Genomic DNA, 12489 nt, shown 5'->3' on the forward strand with positions numbered 1-12489 from the left:
ATAACTAAGCTGCACTGGCTCCATCTGCCTTTTGTATTCAGTTGGGATTGTGTTGCAATCACAGCTGTTTTCCCAGGGAGAGGTTTGTTAAGGAATTGAGTGTATCTAATACCAGCCTTCATTTTCTGGAGAGTTAATAAGGTTCTGAGCCTTAGCCAGTTCCTAAATTGCAGTTCAGCTTTCTTCAGAAGAGGGTAACAAATGGCCATATGGGTTTAGAGCAAGGACAGAGGATGAGAGGAACTAGGTTCAAATCCTCTGCTGGATTTGAGTAAGAGTTCACCAAGCTGTGTGGTGCAGCAGACAGGCTGGAGGGAAGGGAGGCCATCCAGAGAGACCTGGACAGGCTGGAGAGGTGGGCACAAGCCAACCTCATGAAGTTCAGTAAGAGCAAGTGCAGGGTCCTGCATCTGGGTCGAGGCAATCCCAGGCACAAATCCAGGCTGGGCAGGGACTGGCTGGAAAGCAGCCCTGAGGAGAGAGACTTGGGGGTGCTGGTGGACGAGAAGCTCAGCAGGAGCTCTCAGTGTGCACTTGCAGCCCGCAAAGCCAATCAGATCCTGGGCTGCATCAGGAGAAGTGTGGCCAGCAGGTCGAGGGAGGTGATCCTCCCCCTCTGCTCAGCCCTGGTGAGACCCCACCTGGAGTACTGCCTCCAGTTCTGGAGCCCCTATTACAAGAGGGATGTGGAGGTGCTGGAAGGTGTCCAGAGAAGGGCCACAAGGATGATGAGAGGGCTGGAGCACCTCTCCTATGAGGACAGAGTGAAGGAGTTGGGGCTGTTCAGTCTGGAGAAGAGAAGGCTCCCAGGTGACCTAATTGTGGCCTTCCAGTATCTGAAGGGGGCCTACAGGAAGGCTGGGGAGGGACTTGTCAGGATCTCAGGTAGTGATAGGACTAGGGGGAATGGAATGAAGCTGGAGGTGGGGAGATTCAGGCTGGAGGTGAGGAGGAAGTTCTTCCCCATGAGAGTGGTGAAGCCCTGGAATGGGTTGTCCAGGGAGGTGGTTGAGGCCCTGTCCCTGGAGGTGTTTAAGCCCAGGCTGGATGAGGCTCTGGCCAGCCTGATCTAGTGTGGGGTGTCCCTGCCTATGGCAGGGGGCTTGGAACTAGATGATCCTTGTGGTCCCTTCCAACCCTGACTGATACTATGATACTATGAAGAGTGCTCTGCAGAAGGTCTCTAGCTGAAATTAAAGTAGTGGATTCAAGGTGCTGGCCTGACTGGGTTTCCTTGACACTAACCTGATGTGTATACAGCACAGCTGTGTCAGAATGGAAATATGTCAGTGGCCTGCTGCTGCATTCTCCATCCACTTGAATGCTGCTTAATTCATCCTTCCTTCACCTCACAGTTAGAAAAACAGTGAATGGGCTGTAGATTTAAAGAATACAAAGAGTAAGGGAAACCTCTGTTGGTTTTAATCTCCTGTGCTCTTTTGATAAAGGAATTGTACCTAAATTTCCTGTTCTCAAATGTGATTCTTGCACTGCTTTGTAGTGTTTTAAAGTAATGGGATTATGCTTAGAGGAGAGGCTGTTTAAAACTAGTGGAGCACAGCTGCATGGGGCTGCACTGAGGGCTCCAGCCTTCTGCTTCAGGGGCAGAGAAGGCCTGGCTTTACAGCAAGGCATTAACCACAAGTAAGGATGCAGTCGCTGGGGACTTTTTATGGTAGGCTGAACACGAGCCTGCAGTGTGCCCAGGTGGCCAGGAGGGCCAATGGCATCCTGGCCTGCATCAGGAACAGTGTGGCCAGCAGGAGCAGGGAGGTCATTCTGCCCCTGTACACTGCACTGGTTAGGCCACACCTCGAGTCCTGTGTCCAGTTCTGGGCCCCTCAGTTTAGGAAGGATGTTGACTTGCTGGAACGAGTCCAGAGAAGGGCAACAAAGTTGGTGAGGGGCTTGGAGCACAGCCCTATGAGGAGAGGCTGAGGGAGCTGGGGTTGCTTAGCCTGGAGAAGAGGAGGCTCAGGGGAGACCTTATTGCTGTCTACAACTACCTGAAGGGAGGTTGTAGCCAGGTGGAGGTTGGTCTCTTCTCCCAGGCAACCAGTACCAGAACAAGAGGACACAGTCTCAGGCTGCTCCAAGGAAGGTTTAGGCTGGAGGTCAGGAGGAAGTTTTACACAGAGAGAGTGATTGCCCATTGGAATGGGCTGCCTGGGGAGGTGGTGGAGTTGCTGTCATTGGAGGTGTTCAGGAGGAGACTTGATGGGGTGCTTGGTGCCATGGGTTAGTTGTTTAGGTGGGTTGGATTGGTTGATGGATTGGACACAATGATCTTGAAGGTCTCTTCCAACCTGGTCTATTTTATTCTAAATAAAGGTTTACTCTAAATAAAGGTGGTGGAGTCACCATCATTGGAAGTGTTCAGGAGGAGACTTGATAGGGTGCTTGGTTGCATGGTTTAGTTGGTTGGGTGGTGTTGGATGATAGGTTGGACACGATGATCTTGAAGGTCTCTTCCAACCTGGTCTGGTCTGGTCTGGTCTGGTCTGGTCTGGTCTATTCTATTCTATTCTATTCTATTCTATTCTATTCTATTCTATTCTCAAATTAAGAAATTTGGGAAACCTGCCTTCTGAATGTGACAACTGCTTCCTCCTGAGGCACCTCAAACAACTGATTACCATCTGCTGGTCAAGCTTTGTCTGAACTGAAACTCAGTATTGTCCTTGCTAACAAGCTCAGGGATTTCTGTTAAATGTGGCTTTTACAGCCAGTTTCTGGATGAGTGAGCTGCCTTCAGTCAGGCTTGATCTTATTTTGTTGTTGTTCTTTTTTCACTGCCCTTTGCCATGCTTGAAAACAGAAATGCCATTTAAATGAGATGGAATTCATCTCCTCTGCACCTGAGAAATGAAACTTAAAGCATTTCAAATGATTTCAAAGTAATGCAGGTCTAGTTTTAGGAAAGCTTTCTGTTCTCAGTGGGCTGACCTAAGCTTTTCTTCCACTGCCTTAAATCATTGTGACTTTTTGGGTGCATAACTGCTGCTTTGGGGAGTAAGGATCAGGATTCGTGTCTGGGACTGCTGCTGACAATGCCTGGATGAAAGGTATTTAATAAAATGAACAAGAGGTAATACCAACTTAACCTACACTGCACTTGAATTGTACTCTTGATGTCCTTCTGAAGCATGTATTGATTCTGTAAAGATATTGAAGTGTTTGGTTCCTGCTTCTGTTCTTCCCTGATGGTCCTCCAACTTTTTCTCTTATCTCCCTTCTATCTGTAAAGTCCTTCAGGCTGCTTTTTACAGAACACCCAGGCAGTCCTCACGGCATGGCTCCTGTGTGGCTTCAGAAGCACTGTGGCAGCGAGTCAGCCTGATTGAGATTTCTGCTCTGGCTTTGCATTAACACAATCAAAGGCAAACAGAAACTTTCTGCAGTCTTCAAGAGCTGTTACTTAAAAACTTCAAAAGGGATCAGGCCCAGTCAGCATGGATTTAGGAAGGGCAGGTCCTGCCTGACCAACCTGATCTCCTTCTATGATCAGGAGACTCACCTGTGGATGTGGTCTACCTGGACCTCAGCAAGGCCTTTGACACCGTCCCCCATAGCAAACTCCTGGCCAAGCTGTCAGCCCATGGCTTGGACAGCAGCACTCTGAGCTGGGTTAGGAACTGGCTGGATGGCCGAGCCCAGAGAGTGGTGGTGAATGGTGCCACATCCAGCTGGTGGCCAGTCACTAGTGGTGTGCCCCAGGGATCAGTGCTGGGCCCCATCCTCTTTAACATCTTTATTGATGATCTGGATGAGGGCATTGAGTCCATCATCAGTAAATTTGCAGACGACACCAAGCTGGGGGCAGGAGTTGATCTGCTGGAGGGTAGAGAGGCTCTGCAGAGAGACCTCGACAGGCTGGACAGATGGGCAGAGTCCAAGGGCAGGAGATTGAACACATCCAAGTGCCAGGTTCTGCACATTGGCCACAACAACCCCATGCAGTGCTACAGGCTGGGGTCAGAGTGGCTGGAGAGCAGCCAGGCAGAGAGGGACCTGGGGGTGCTGGTAGATGGTAGGCTGAACATGAGCCTGCAGTGTGCCCAGGCAGCCAAGAAGGCCAAGGGCATCCTGGCCTGCATCAAGAACAGTGTGGCCAGCAGGAGCAGGGAGGTCATTGTGCCCCTGTACACTGCACTGGTTAGGCCACACCTGGAGTCCTGTGTCCAGTTCTGGGCCCCTCAGTTTAGGAACTAGGTTGACTTGCTGGAACGAGTCCAGAGAAGGGCAAGGAAGTTGGTGAGGGGTTTGGAACACAAACCCTATGAGGAGAGGCTGAGGGAGCTGGGGTTGCTTAACCTGCAGAGGAGGAGACTCAGGGGTGACCTTATTGCTCTCTACAACTACCTGAAGGGAGGTTGTAGACAGGCAGAGGTTGGTCTCTTCTCCCAGGCAGCCAGCACCAGAACAAGAGGACACAGTCTCAGGCTGCGCCAGGGGAGGTTTAGGCTGGAGGTTAGGAAGAAGTTCCATACAGAGAGAGTGATTGCCCATTGGAATGGGCTGCCTGGGGAGGTGGTGGAGTCACCATCATTGGAGGTGTTCAGGAGGAGACTTGATGGGGTGCTTGGTGCCATGGGTTAGTTGTTTAGGTGGGTTGGATTGGTTGATGGGTTGGACGAGATGATCTTGAAGGTCTCTTCCAACCTGGTTTATTCTATTCTACATTGAGTTGGTTCAATGTGAAGGGAATAGGAAATGTTTTGACCAGGGTAAATCCTTCACAAGTAGTACCTGGAATTTAACAGTGCTTGAAAATAGAATAATTGTGCAAGTTTTCTTACAGATTTGCTGTAAAAAAATGAATTCAAGCTAAACATAAGGCAATGATTCAAGGAAAATGATGTTTAAGGTTCTTTTAATCCATCCTTTATACTGCTTCCTGGAAATGCATGATGAAACACTGTGTCATAAGAAGACAAAAAACAATACAGGGGGAGGATAATTCTGCTAAGTCTCAGAAAGCTCCCACTAAAACCCTCAGTGAAATACAGTTAAAGCCAAGGCCCTGTTTCATCAGCTTTTGTTCCATTTCAGGGTATTTTCCCCTGTCTGCACCACTGAGTCTGCTGGAGAAACACAGAGTCAGAACTTGAGCAGCCTTACAGCAGCCTTACCCTTACTACAGCCATTCAAGACCAGAACTATCCTGGTCCTGGGCGAGATTGCAGCGAAGTTGGTGAGGGGTCTCCTCCTGAACACCTCCAGTGATGGTGACTCCGCCACCTCCCCAGGCAGCCCATTCCAATGGGCAATCACTCTCTCTGTGTAGAACTTCCTCCTAACATCCAACCTAAACCTCCCCTGGCGCAGCCTGAGAATGTGTCCTCTTGTTCTGGTACTGGGTGCCTGGGAGAAGAGACCAACCTCTGCCTGTCTACAACCTCCCTTCAGGTAGTTGTAGAGAGCAAGAAGGTCACCCCTGAGTCTCCTCTTCTCCAGGCTAAGCAACCCCAGCTCCCTCAGTCTCTCCTCATAGGGCTTGTGTTCCAAACCCCTCACCAACTTTGTTGCCCTTCTCTGGACTCGTTCCAGCAAGTCAACCTCCTTCCTAAACTGAGGGGCCCAGAACTGGACACAGGACTCGAGGTGTGGCCTAACCAGTGCAGTGTAGTTTAACAAAAAAATCTCACTTCAGGTCACCTAGCCAAATAATGCAGCACATAGTACAGGGAAGAATTCAAAAGGTACATTAAAACAATGAAATGTTATCCTTTTCATTTACAAACCAGTCCCAGATCAAGAATTCAGAGCATATTTACACAGAGCTGGTGTTGGATAGACAGAGCATTAGTGTATTTACACATTTTATCAATACAGACTAATAATTCCTTATTGGCAGACAAAGGTACCTGAATGTGAAACAAAGGTTACTACAGTAATTAATTGCCATCTGACCATCTTTTGTTCTGGTCTACATGTATACACACAAAGTGTATGTCCACACTCAAAAGAAACCCCAGTCCTTGCCCTTAATTCCTGTCTGTGCTGATCTGATCTGATTAGTTCCACTGGTCTGTTCTTTGCACGTGCTCAGCTTGTAGAAGACAAAATGCAGCATGATCCACAAATGGACACAGAACTGAGCTAGTTCACATCTGACTTAACTGCTACCTTCAGCCAATACTACAGGGACCTGAAGAGTACATTCTAGCTTTTGTCTTCTTTTCCCTGCCTAAATGGCCTTCCAGTATCTGAAGGGGGCCTATAGGAAGGCTGGGGAAGGACTTCTCAGGATCTCAGGTAGTGATAGGACTTAGGGGGAATGGAATGAAGCTGGAGGTGGGGAGATTCAGGCTGGATGTGAGGAGGAAGTTCTTTCCCATGAGAGTGGTGGAGCCCTGGAGGTGGTTGGGGCCCCATCCCTGGAGGTGTTTAAGCCCAGGCTGGATGAGGCTCTGGCCAGCCTGATGTAGTGTGGGGTGTCCCTGCCCATGGCAGGGGGGTTGGAACTAGATGATCCTTGTGGTCCCTTCCAACCCTGACTGATACTATGATACTATGAAATACAGTTGCTTGAGCTCCAGCCTCACTATACATGCTGTGGAATTCTCAAGGACTTGCAGTGCTGAGAGTTAAAACTAGTGATTTACTGATTTGTTTGACAAAGCTGTCCCTGCAGTCACCAAGTAGCTGTCTTGAACTTTCTGTACCTTGCCATACTGCTGCTCCTTTTTCTACCCTTTTTAGCAGCAGGCTTTTCATCTGTGAGAAGTGTAATAGGCATCCCTCCCCATCTCCTCACTGGAGCAAAGAAGCCCCTGTGGGTTCTGTGCTTCCTGAGGCCATACTTCCTAGACTTACCATTTGTTCTTTTCCCTCCTGTTGGCCCTTCTTTCTTGAAAGGAGGGACCAAAAGCTTGGCACACTGAGTTAGATGTTAATGCTATCTAGTGTCTTGCAGGCTTTACACTTCAGTGCCAAACTCCAGCAGAGCCTGTGAGGGGAGGGAAGAAGACAAGGGTTCCTGACATTCAGCGTGTTACCTGCTATACCAATGGCTTCTGAACTGCCATACAAATCTCTTTTGTCACTCCTCAGACTAGAGTTATTTAAATTCTCTCTCATACAGCCTTTTCCAACTTGCCTAGTAGTTTAAATTTGCCTCTGTCAAGATCATCCACAGTGATACTGTGTCTGATCTAGAGCAGCCCATTGTAAGTCTTACTCAACACAGCCTTCCCTTCTAAAAAGGGACAGCAGGGATTACTCTCACACTGTATTTTACAGGCTGTAATTCAGCTGGACCCTTCTGTCATCATCAGAACCAGCACTGCTGGCAATACTTGCAAAGTAGACAGAACAAGTCTGAGCTTGAACATCAGCAGAGCTGCTCTGCTCCAACCTTCCAATCATCCAAAGCTGAAAAAGGTCTTAAAGGGAAGCAACACCTCATGAATTGCAGGGAGGGAGACAAAACGTTGGAAAAAGATTTTTATGCCCTATTAAATTCAAATTAGTAGCTCTGCAATCTAAAACTACAAGCTGTAGAGCAGGTCACTGACAGTGTTCACAGAGGAATCACTGCAAGCCAAGTAATAAACAAAAGTTACAAACAACCCAACAGGTTCTACAGACCCTGAGAAAGTATCAAATGGAATTTTTCCAAGGTAACTGAATTTATGGAGTAACTTCACTATTCCTCCTTAAAATTGCTTGTACCTTTATTACTGACAACACATAAGACATACAATCTGTCTAGGGTGCTGCTCAATGCAGCCCTGCCTTTGGGCAAGGAAGATTCCAGAGAAGATCAGGGGGTAGTTCATGGTTAGATTAATGATTTATAATAACCTTTTCTATACATAACTTGGAATATCAAAACCCTGCCTCCCCCTGCCAACTCCTCTCTAATTATGTCTTCCAACAGCTGTCTGCCAAGCTGAATCCCCTGGAATTAGTGGCAGGAATAACAACCCCCTGTTTCTGCAGCTCATGTAATACATCCAGTATGGAATCCAACTCCACGCGGAATTTCTCCAGCTCTCGGTTCTTCTGCTGTGCCAGCCTTCGCCACCTCTCAACCTCATGGCTCTGCCTTGCTTCAGTAAGATGTTGTGTGAGTTGGGCTGCCTGCAAATGACAGAATAAACCAGGTTGGAAAAGAGCTTTGAGATCATCAAGCCCAATCTATCACCCAGCACCATCTAATCAACTAAACCATGGCACCAAGTGCCTCATCCAGGCTGGTTTTAAACGCTCCCAGTGATGGTGACTCCACCACCTCCCTGGGCAGCACATTCCAATGGCCAATCACTCTTTCTGGGAAGAATTTCTTCCTAGCATCCAGCCTAAACCTCCCCTGGCACAACTGGCAAGCAAGTCAGCATTGTTGACTCCTTAATCAAACAGTCAGCCAGGGCTGCTCCTCAGCCAAAACGTGCCACTTCATTGTGTTTGATACTTGGCCTCAAAGCCCGGGGCTCAACGCTGCATGTTACAACCCCCACTGCTAGCAAAGCTGCATCAGTGACAGAAGGACAGAATCCAGCATTGGCTAATCAGCCTCAGGAGAATTTAACTGACCCTCTCCAAAGCAGCAATTAGAAGTCTGACTATTTAAGAGGAGTCAGAGCATGTAACAAAAACCCCTCTATAAGCAAACCCAACGTTGCTAATCGCTATTGAAATGTGTTAATTAAAAGAACAGTCTGCAAGAGTAATAACCCAAATCTGAAGGACAGGTGGCTTGAAACCCACAAGTTCTATGAATCATCAGGGAATGTCCTGTAGTCACAAAGGTCTGAAGCTGCTGCAGATACAAGTTTGAATTAATTTTGATGTGAATCCATGGCAGGAAGGACAGGGAACTGCTTGACAGGGCCCAGTGCAGAGCCATGAAAATGATGAAGGGATTGGAACATCTTCCTTATGAGATTAGACTGAAGGAGCTGAGGCTCTAGCTTGGAGAAGAGGAGACTGAGAAGTGACCTCATTCATGTTTATAAATATGTAAAGGGTGAGTGCCAAGAGGGAGCCAGGCTCTGCTGGGTGATGCCCAATGACAGGACAAGGGGCAAGGGGTGGAAGCTGAGGCATAGGAAGGTCCATGGAAACATGAGGAAAAATGTTTTCACTTTGATAGTGACAGAACACTGGAACAGGCTGCCCAGGGTGGGTTGTGGAGTCTCCTTCTCTGGAGCTATTCAAAACCTGCCTGGATGAATTCCTGTGTGATCTGCTCCTGGTGATCCTGCTCCGGCAGGGGCATTGGACTGAATGATCATTTCAGTTCCCTCCCAACCCCTAACATTGTGTGATTCAGCAGAACAGAATGTGAAGAAAAATAATAAAACCTGAGGCAGCAGGGTTTGTTCTTAATCCTGTAAAACATTTTATCCAGTCCCTGATGTAGAAATGTATGGAGAATAAAACCTTCCCTGAACAGTTGTGTACCTCAGTCTATTTCTTGAGATCTGGTTTGGAAACTGCAAAGCAAACTCCATAAACTAAGAGGTACAGTGGGGGCTGGATGATCTTCCAGTCCAACTGCCCTTCTCTGACCTCATATGTTTCAGTCAAAGCTACTTTAAACTACTAAATGAAAGACAGCATGCATTTAAGTGATGAAAATACTGAGAAAAAGCATCTATATGAACTAGAAAACCACTTCCAGATGATAGAAGCTCCCTCAACTGATGAAAAATCAGGCTAGAGGCTGTGGTAGTAAACAAGATGAAATCTTACTTTATAACATAAGAAAGTCTGAAATTTGAATGATAAAAAACCACCACCAGTGCAAAATTTTGTACACATTCAAGGGATACAAATGTGAGATAGAAGAAGCTGCATCACATGGATCCAAACTTCGAAATCCACAAGTTTTAAGCTTGTGGATGACAAAGGCTTTTCCCCCACCTTGTTTCTGGTATTAAAAGCAGTATGTGCTAGACTGCTGAAGATGTCCCTGCAGTAAGCAGGGACACCTTTAACCCAATCTAGTTGGAGGACAGACTGAAGGAGTTGGGGCTGTTCAGTCTGCAGAAGAGAAGGCTCCAAGGTGACCTAATTGTGGCCTTCCAGTATCTGAAGGGGGCCTACAGGAAAGCTGGGGAAGGACTTCTCAGGATCTCAGGTAGTGATAGGACTAGGGGGAATGGAATGAAGCTGGAGGTGGGGAGATTCAGGCTAGATGTGAGGAGGAGGTTCTTCACCATGAGAGTGGTGAAACCCTGGAATGGGTTGTCCAGGGAGGTGGTTGAGGCCCTGTCCCTGGAGGTGTTTAAGACCAGGCTGGATAAGGCTCTGGCCAGGCTGATGTAGTGTGGGGTGTCCTTGCCCATGGCAGGGGGGTTGGAACTAGATGATCCTTGTGGTCCCTTCCAACCCTGAATGATACTATGATACTATGTTCCTGCATACTACAGGGGGACAAGATGACCTTTGAAAGGTCCCTTCCAACCCAATGCAGTCCATGATTAATGACTCTGAGATGTTTCTGTGCTTTTAATGAAGCTTTTCTGAATGAGATGTCTAGGAGTAGGAAATAAAATCACAGCTCAGTTGAGGAATATTATCACAGCTTAACAACCTGCCTTACACACAGATCATTTTTCAGTAGCTAGCTTTCAGTGTGTAGCTGAAACAGGGAAAAACCAAAAGATAGAAGGGACTTGCAGAGGTCCTGTGGTTCAACCCTCTGCAAAAGCAAGGCCTCCTCAGATCAGGTTGTGGGGAAGTTACACACCTCATATACATCATGCACAAGTAATTACCACAGCGTGGACATGCTGCCTGGGACTGCATTTCCATGAGGCACCAAAGACAAAGCCAAAGAGTACCTGAGCCCTGCAGTGTCAGCTAAAGGAGCCTGTGCAAAGAGCATCACACCGCAGCTGCTTGAGCAGTAAATACAGACAGACTCTCAGTACCTTCTGAATTTCTTGCTCTCTTTCTGCATGTCTGGCCTCTATATGCTTGATTTTCCTTTCCAGGCACAAGAAGTGTTTCATTTCGGGACTCTGGCTCTCCTTAGCTTCTCTCAGTTCTTCCAACAATTTTGTCACCTACAGTTTGAGACAAGTGATGAAGTTATCATTCTGTTAAGCAGTGTAGAAGACAGGTTCCTTTCAAAGTGTGTTTGTTTAATCATTCCAGTCAAAAGCTGCAGAAAGGAAAGCATAAAAGACAAAACTCCATTATACAGAAGCTTAAACAGGGGCTCAGGGACTTAGATCTTTCATTTGAATGAAGTGGTCTGAGGATATGAAAATGTAGTCCCTTTGGATAAAACAAATCCTGTTCCTAAGATGCTATCAAGTGATTCTCCAACAGTCAATTTTGATACTTCTAAATGTGCTGAAAATGAATAGAGAGTGTTATGATTAGATTCTCTCACACAATCCTTTGTCACACTGTGGCCAACCATCAACTATAAAATGTACCAGCACATTTCTAAGGCAGTGTCAAGTGCCAATCTCTTTTTTGTGGTGCACTGGAATGGAATGGAATGGAATGGAATGGAATGGAATGGAATAGAATAGAATAGAATAGACCAGACCAGGTTGGAAGAGACCTTCAAGATCATTGTATCCAACCTATCATCCAACACCACCCAACCAACTAAACCATGGCACCAAGCACCCTGTCAAGTCTCCTCCTGAACACCTCCAGTGATGGTGACTCCACCACCTCCCCAGGCAGTCCATTCCAATGGGCAGTCACTCTCTCCGTGTAAAACTTCCTCCTGACCTCCAGCCTGAACCTCCCCTGGCACAGCCTGAGACTGTGTCCTCTTGTTCTGGTGCTGGCTGCCTGGGAGAAGAGACCAACCTCTGTCTGTCTACAACCTCCCTTCAGGTAGTTGTAGAGAGTAATAAGGTCACCCCTGAGTCTCCTCTTCTCCAAGCTAAGCAATCCCAGCTCCCTCAGCCTCTCCTCATAGGGCTTGTGTTCCAAGCCCCTCACCAACTTTGTTGCCAAGGAACAATGGATGCAAACTCCAACATAGAAGGTTTCACCTCGACATGAGGAGAAACTTCTTCATAGTGAGGATGAAAGAGCACTGGAACAGGCTGCCCAGAGAGGTTGTGGAGTCTCCTTCTCTGGACCCTTTCAAAACTTGCCTGGATGCATTTCTGTGTGGACTACCCTAGATGATCCTGCTTTGGCAGGGGAGCTGGACTTGATCTCTAGAGGTCCCTTCCAACCCCTAACATGATTCTGTGTTGAAGGGCAAAAGCAAGGCTTTGACATTTCCCTCTGTATAGCCTTGCAGTGATTTTTGTAACCAAGGCACTCCATTGCATTTTCTTACATGCCAGCACCTCGAACTCAGCCATCTGGGTCAATGGGATGATCATTGTCTTACCCACCCCTGTCAATAAATCAAAATCTGTAAAGCATTTGCAGAAGACACCAATTAGTAACATTCTTCTCATTGTACTCTTGCCCTGTTTTCCCAATAGGCAACAGATCAGTGGAGTGAAACAAGCTTTGTATGGAAAGGCAAACCTCTTATCACTGGATTCATAA

General features: G+C 47.3%; 1 protein-coding gene across 5 annotated transcripts in view; it reads right to left on the reverse strand.

Annotated features, from left to right (window-relative positions):
* Positions 1-4856: 4856 nt before the first annotated feature.
* CEP162 (centrosomal protein 162) overlaps positions 4857-12489 on the reverse strand; it is a 74429-nt gene continuing 66796 nt past the window's right edge. For all 5 annotated transcript variants that reach the window (XM_068148995.1, XM_068148987.1, XM_068148978.1 and 2 more), the window contains 2 exons: positions 10887-11021; positions 4857-8088 (listed from right to left, as the gene is read on the reverse strand). In XM_068148995.1, the coding sequence (XP_068005096.1) occupies positions 7870-8088; positions 10887-11021 (354 nt within the window). In that variant the 3' untranslated portion in view covers positions 4857-7869. The remainder of the gene's footprint in view (positions 8089-10886; positions 11022-12489) is intronic.

Source organism: Melanerpes formicivorus, unplaced genomic scaffold (genome assembly GCF_026170545.1).
Source record: "Melanerpes formicivorus ecotype bairdi unplaced genomic scaffold, bMelFor1.0.p_v2 SCAF_2, whole genome shotgun sequence".
NCBI lineage: Eukaryota > Metazoa > Chordata > Aves > Piciformes > Picidae > Melanerpes > Melanerpes formicivorus.